The sequence below is a fragment of the Penaeus vannamei genome, chromosome 3, assembly GCF_042767895.1.
Source record: "Penaeus vannamei isolate JL-2024 chromosome 3, ASM4276789v1, whole genome shotgun sequence".
NCBI lineage: Eukaryota > Metazoa > Arthropoda > Malacostraca > Decapoda > Penaeidae > Penaeus > Penaeus vannamei.
The window spans coordinates 24,848,214-24,855,713 of NC_091551.1; the positions used below are offsets into that span (position 1 = coordinate 24,848,214).

At 36.4% G+C, this 7,500-nt stretch overlaps 1 protein-coding gene across 2 annotated transcripts in view; it reads left to right on the forward strand.

Moving 5' to 3' along the window:
• LOC113826101 (protein FAM177B) overlaps window positions 1-7,500 on the forward strand; it is a 30,917-nt gene that overhangs the window by 22,655 nt on the left and 762 nt on the right. For both annotated transcript variants that reach the window (XM_027378988.2, XM_027378989.2), the window contains one exon: window positions 4,834-7,500. This exon is cut by the window's right edge and continues 762 nt beyond it. In XM_027378988.2, coding sequence (XP_027234789.1) covers window positions 4,834-4,941 — 108 coding nt within the window. In that variant the 3' untranslated portion in view covers window positions 4,942-7,500. The remainder of the gene's footprint in view (window positions 1-4,833) is intronic.

Consider the following 7,500-nt stretch of genomic DNA (forward strand, 5'->3'; position numbering starts at 1 on the left):
GATCATAGGGGTTAATGGCTGTATTTTATTATGGGATCATGATAAAAAGTTGAGTGTGAATAAGCCTTCACTACCAAAAGTTCTAGCATGAAATGAATATATCAAATTTTAATGGCAATACAGATTGTGTCAAGAGAAAAGTCGAGTGACAAAAGTGGTAACACTTGCTACAAAGAATTGGATGAACAAAATAGTTGGTTTCTTCATTCAGTATTTCTAGTGTGGTATTTTACCAATAGACCTGCTCATCTCTGAGGTATAGGATTATGAATCTCACATCTGCTTTTAAGAGTTCTGGCCATGCACCCACAGTACCTCAAAATAATATCAAAGAACTATACATAACACCTATGTCAGGACAACTGTATTAGTGAGACTGAGTGCCATAAAAGATTGGACCTTTGTATCTGTTTTGTGAGTCTTTCGTAAATCCCCAAAGAGCTAGATATTTTTTCCCCTTGAGTTACAGTCCTTAAAACTGGGATTGGCATCCACTTGTTTATGAATCTGAGACTATGTAGGGATGTCTTCATAGTATCCCCACTACTAGGTTTGTGAATGACTCTTACTTGACTTGTGTTATAGTTTGATGCTAAATGTCACTCTCTTGGGATTTTTCAGCAATAGTTAGTCCTATTCTGTGGCACACAATCAGTCTCACAATCTTGTCATACATTGTATAAATCTTAGACATCACCTGTAGCTATTATCATTGTTATGGTCAGAGATCTAGCAAACAAACATGGAAGATGACCCTAGACCTTAGAGGGAGATAAAATATGGACCTTTCTCTCTATATCACCCAGGAAATATTGACTTGAAATGCCACTTTCTGTAAGTTAACATTTTATATTTTGTTATTTCTTAAATGATACAGAATGTATTACTGTGTATCATATTAGTTTATAATTTTTAAAGAAAGGATATTTCTCCACTTAATTATGATTGGTTTAAATATCTGTATCAGGAAATATTAATTTATGATAACATTGAAACCATTTAAACAAATTACATGAGAAGCAGGCTATTTTTTTCATATTGACAAAAATAACCTCTTTTGATACATTATATCAACATAATCATTGGAAGACGACTTCAACATTTGATTACATGCAGATGTAGGGGATATCTGCTTTTAGACTGAAATGGAGAAGTAATCAAACAGGGTACATATTTTATTTCTTGTAAATGATAAGATTTGCAAAATGGTATTAAATCAAGATTCTTCATTGTTATTGGTGCTAGATTTTGTTGTATACTAAGGTACATTGGTTTTGAAATTTACCAAAACAGTTAATTGAATGTCTACTTTTAACCTTTTGATGTGATTAGAATTATGGTGCTTGTAATGGTTAAAGAAATTTGTTTTGACTTGAGTTATCACAGCTCTTTTTAGCCACCAGCTAGATTTAAACTTAAAATTCAAATGTATGTGGTGATTGCAGAAAAATGGATTATTCAAGTGTTGGTTCTCTCAGATTTTTGTTTTTGTTATTCTGAGAAAAAGAGAATGCTATGATGATGCTGTAGGTATGCTGTAGCTGCAACATTTTAATCTTTTATGGGAGGTAATGTAAGGATGGTTTCAGATGTTCCTTTTAAATCTACAGAAGAGCTGAAAGTGTAGCATGAAATCAGTTTAACACATATTTCTGTATGTAGTATAGATGTAGATAGTTGGTATGGTATAAAGAGTAAGAATAATACAAAAAGCTTGTGCCCATATATTTATAGATAATTTTATACACATTTGTATTGCAATGTTATTTTATATGCAAGATAGATAGGAGATCATGTCACAAGCTATGGAGAATTCAGACACAATCACCTTTTACTGATATTTTTGTGAAATATTTTTCCTTGTTATGGTGCTCAATATGTAAAGTATGTACTTCATATATAGCCTTTCATATATACAAGCTTTTGAATTTTGCAGGTAGATATATTGTTTTTCAACAAGACATGCTATTGTAACTGCTTTATATTTAATGCTATGTAAATGCTTCCATAGAAAGTAAATAAATGTTGGTAGGCTCCATGATGCAATTACATCATCCTTTACATAGCTACTGTAATTTCTGAAAAACTCTGATACAATGATGGCACTTAAACTGTGGACAGACATGTGGGAAAAGATAAGAAAGACAATGGAAGGAGAAGGATTAATTATAGTTTAAATTTGTGCCTTACCCTTTATTATGGAAAAAGAACATTTGAAAAGAATATTTATATGTTGTCCATATATATTGTGCAAATGTTCTATTATCTACTTTGCACACATAGTGGATGATGAGGTTAGTTCATATGTTCTGCATTTTTCTTTAGTACATTATATCTTGAAAATATGTTTGACTCTACATTCACAAAGAGAGGTTAAGTTCTTGCTAATCGCTAATTGGTATGAATTTTCTTCTGTGCATTTTAATGATATGCAGTTTTTTATGGAGTCACATGAGTATTATGGATGCATTTACAAATGAAAACATGTTCTGGGGTTTGCCAGGAAATTTGGAGGTTAATCTGTGCTGTCTGTACTTTCTGAGTGTAGAAAATAATATTGTGCTTCTTTCTTTAATTGCAGATATTTTTAAAAGTAGCATGCTGCTGGTATTACTTCCAGCTCAGTAGTTGTTTAAAATGCTTTTGGTATAGCTGAAAGGGTCATTGAGAGAATGGCCCTGCTAATTTTCCCCTTTATTTCATTGCTGACTGCTAACTCAAGGGCTCCATATATGTTTAAGCTTCTTTGTAATCTGTATATTGTGGAATGATTACATGAATGGCTTTATGTTTGTGCTAAATTTGAAGAGCATCATTTAATGAATATTTGATTTTTCTTATAGATTCTATGCTTTTTTTTGTACTTCCATCTATTTTTTCACTAGGAAGTCCTGATATGAATAAATTGAATTGATGGGTAATTTGAAATGTTCAACATAAATCAATTTGGACACACTTGCACAGTTGCTGTCAGTATGTAATGCACACAAGCAAAAGCAGAAGCACAGCTCACATGTAGACACACACACACATAGACACACACACACACACATAGACACACACACACACACATAGACACACACACACACACATACACACACACACACACACATAGACGCACACACACACACATAGACACACACACACACACATATAGACTCACACAGACACACATAGACACACATAGACACACATAGACACACACAGACACACACACAGACACACACACAGACACACACACAGACACACACACAGACACACACACAGACACACACACACACACACACACACACACACACACACACACACACACACACACACATACACACACAAACACACACACACACACACACACACACACACAGACACACACACACACAGACACACACACACACAGACACACACACACACAGACACACACACACACAGACACACACACACACAGACACACACACACACAGACACACACACACACACACACACACACACACACACACACACACACACACACACACACACACACACACACACACACACACACACACACACACACACACACACACACTCTCTCACACACACACACACACACACACACACACACACACACACACACACACACACACACACACACACACACACACACACACACACACACACACACACTCATACACACTGAGATCTCCACACACACTCAGATCCACACTCACACACTCACAACCACACACACACACACTCACATCCACACACACACACACTCACATCCACACACACAGACTCATATCCTCTGTCACACAGACTCACATCCACACTTACACACTCACATCCACACTTACACTCACATCCACACTTACACTCACATCCACACTTACACTCACATCCACACTTACACTCACATCCACACTTACACTCACACCCACACTCACTCACACTCACATCCACACTCATACGCACTCACATCCACATCCATATCCACGCACACACGCACACACACCCTCACCCCATCACCACCACCCCCAACCTCACCCTCACCCCAACCCAACCCAAGCCACATCTCCCACCCCCTCCCTCACCCTCACCCCCACCCCACCCCCACCCCACCCCCACCCCCTCCCCCACCCCCACCCCTATTGCCACCTTCACCTGAACCCCCACCCTCACCTTCACCCTCACTCTCAGTTTCAGTCTCACTCTCACCCTCACTCTCACTCTCACTCTCACCCTCACTCTCACCCCCAACCTCACCCTAACCCCCACCCCCACCTCTACCGCCACCATCACCCCCACCCCCACCCCAACGCCAACCACCACCCTCACCCTCACATGCACCCTCACCCTCACATGCACACCTATATGCACCCTCACATGCACACCTATATGCATATGTACATGTACATGTGCATATGTATGCACATGCTTATACACACACATGCATATACAAATACACTCAAGAGGCCTACTCATACCTGCACATACATGTCCACAGTACTTTTCTAGATCATTTTCCTGTTCTATATCCTGTGCATGTATAAATGCAAGTAACATAAATGTATTCACTAGTAATTTATATTTATGCTAACCTACCAATATTTTTGCTGATTTCTGTATACATTGTGTGCTTATAGCATACATACATTCAAACATATAGATATACTTCAGCATGTATCTATGATGAATGTGCACATCATGTAAAGTTTACAAATTGTGTATTATGGTCGTTTAATATCAGGTGCATTTTACAAAGTGGAGGTATGATTGATTTAAGCTATTATGACTTTTTTTGTTATAGTCTGTGTTAGATATGATGTATGTAATGCCTATGTGTTATTTTTCCAGGATGTGATGAGTACAACAAACAAAGAGGAGCAAGTTGAGTGTGACAATCCGAGTGGAGAAAAACTGTCGACGTTGAGGGGCGCTTCAGCTGCATGGCAGCGATACTAGTCTGATTTCTCACTAAGGACAGTATAATTTGAGAGTTTCATAGAGAATGAAGCCTTCAGTATTCGAAAGTTTTTAAGAGGATATTAAGGTTGTTTTAAAAGAGTTTTCTAGTCCCTGAATGATCAGCACCAACTGCTCTTCATCATAAAATCATTCCTAGAGAACATAGAAGATTTGTATGTTTTAGAAGCACAGATCAAAGTTGATTTTACATTTGTTCTTATTTTTAAGTCTGGCATAGTTCTAGAGAAAAATTTATTGACAAAGATTATTGTATACATTTTTTGAATGATTTAAGATTGATGGTTTGATTTTTTCCTTCTATTTTACACTCTACACAAAGATAAAAAGACCAGTGAAATAGAAAGTAGGTAGAGAAGTTCAAACATTGTAGTATTAGATATCTATTAAAGTTGAAAATCAGTACCTGTTTTATGATATCTATTTCTCATACTCTCTTTGATAGGGTTAAGTCCTTTATTGACCAATATATAAAATAACAGTCACATATGCCCAGACACACAGCCATACGTACACTCATAGGTATTCAGGTACCCACACTCACATCCACACTCCCATCTACTTCCATATCCATATCAGCACCTAAAATCCATAGTCAGCTACATCCACACCAACACTCATACTTGTATACCTATAACCACCACACCCACCCACACATTCCCATACTCGGCACTAAATAGTTACTGTATTATTGACAGGTTATCCATGAATAATTTCCTGCAGTTAGGCAAATCAACTAAGAGGTTTGGTATTTTGAAAGCTCTATATACATTGCACCAGATTTTATATATGATTGATGCTTTATGCAATAATGCATCCCAAATATTGTTTGTAATAATTACTTTGCAGAAGGCTTTAGCCCTTGAAAAAAGAAAGTCCAAAGCTTCATGTTCACACTAGGTGGAAAAAATGTCTTTTCATTAACTTTAATGAACTATTGTTTCTGCTCAGATTTTTCTAATTTGATTATTTACGAAATTATGTTTTGCACACTTTTTGAACAACTTTTATGAAAATACGACCATAGCCGTATGATGGTATTTATGTGATGACATGTGCCTTATTGTTACACGCTGATTTAATATGTGTAACTTATGACATCTTTGGTAATGAAATCCAGATTAAATGAGAAGAATATTACTGTGAAAAAATGGAATGTATATTTATCTTGAAAATTCAAATGAATATTGACTGGAATACTTGCATAGAATGAATTTCCAGAGAGTTGACCTACGTTTTTAGTGTGGAATATACAAAATGCAACATATAATTATATATAATCAAAGAGAAGTATTTTACACTGCTTGTTTTTGTTTGTTTACAAATTTATGAGACAGTTCATAAGTTTCACATTAGTTGAATAAATCTGGTTTGTCTGTAGACTAAAGCTAGGATATAGATTTAAATTTGGCAAGGTTTTATATGTGAAGTGCAGTTACCAATGACACATTAGGTATTCCCTTTGAGGTATAATTCTGATTCCTGGACTCACTAACGCACTGATTTTGAAGCCGCCAAGAATATATTATTTTCGGCTTGAAAATGTACTGTAACTAGTGGGTGAAATGATATGCTCTAGGCTATTGTTAATAAGAATTAAATGCACAATTTAATGAATATAATTTCCAGATTGCAAACTTTGTTGTGAATGTGAAAACAACCCTGCACAATTGTATAGTTGGCTGTGTAAAAGTTTGCAAGAGGTATAATCCCTGCATAAACTAAAAGGTTTGAAGTCATACTCACTGCATTTTGTAAGTGCCATAGCCTGGTGAAATTAACCCTCATGAATTTTGCATATGCATCAGGAGCTGAATGTACAAACGACATACATGGCAATATTTCATTGGCTCATTTGAATAAAAGGTGCTCCAAATTTTTTTAAATTGATATCAGAAGACACCTGGTTAAAAGTAGTTATGCCCTGGAGTTTGGTCTAACACACTCATTACAAGATATTCTAAGGGGCCCTTAAAGTGTGTCTCATTCCTTACAGTATTACAAGATCATGCTCACACCCTCATCCCCAACCCCGAACACAAACTCTCGTAAATTTTGACAGTTTCATGCCATGGCTCTTGTGGACCAAAATTGTGGGTGGTATTGCATCGTGACCATTTCAAGGTCGCTGAACTGAGATTATTTTTCTCCAATAACGGCAGCATCATATCTATGGTGAAACTTTATGCAATAGCACCGAAAATGAAGGTAAACCACATTTTTTCATCTTTTTAAATGATATCAAAATGTAATCTTTTATGTGCCTAATGTTGGCCACAAACTACCAAGTGAGCTGGGCACAAACAGGAAACTGTCATTGCATATCAACAACCCTGCGTTAATGGCACTAGCCTTTTTTTTTACCTGATGTTAATGAGTTAAATGTATTTTGTAATACAAGGGTAAATCCTGCCATACTACACTGTGTTTCCCTTTTATCTTTATACCCTTATCCTTTTGGAATTGGGGCAAGTAACAGTGGCCTCTGTTAATAATAAAAAAAAAAATTGTGCACTGATTGTTGAAGTTAGAATTTGA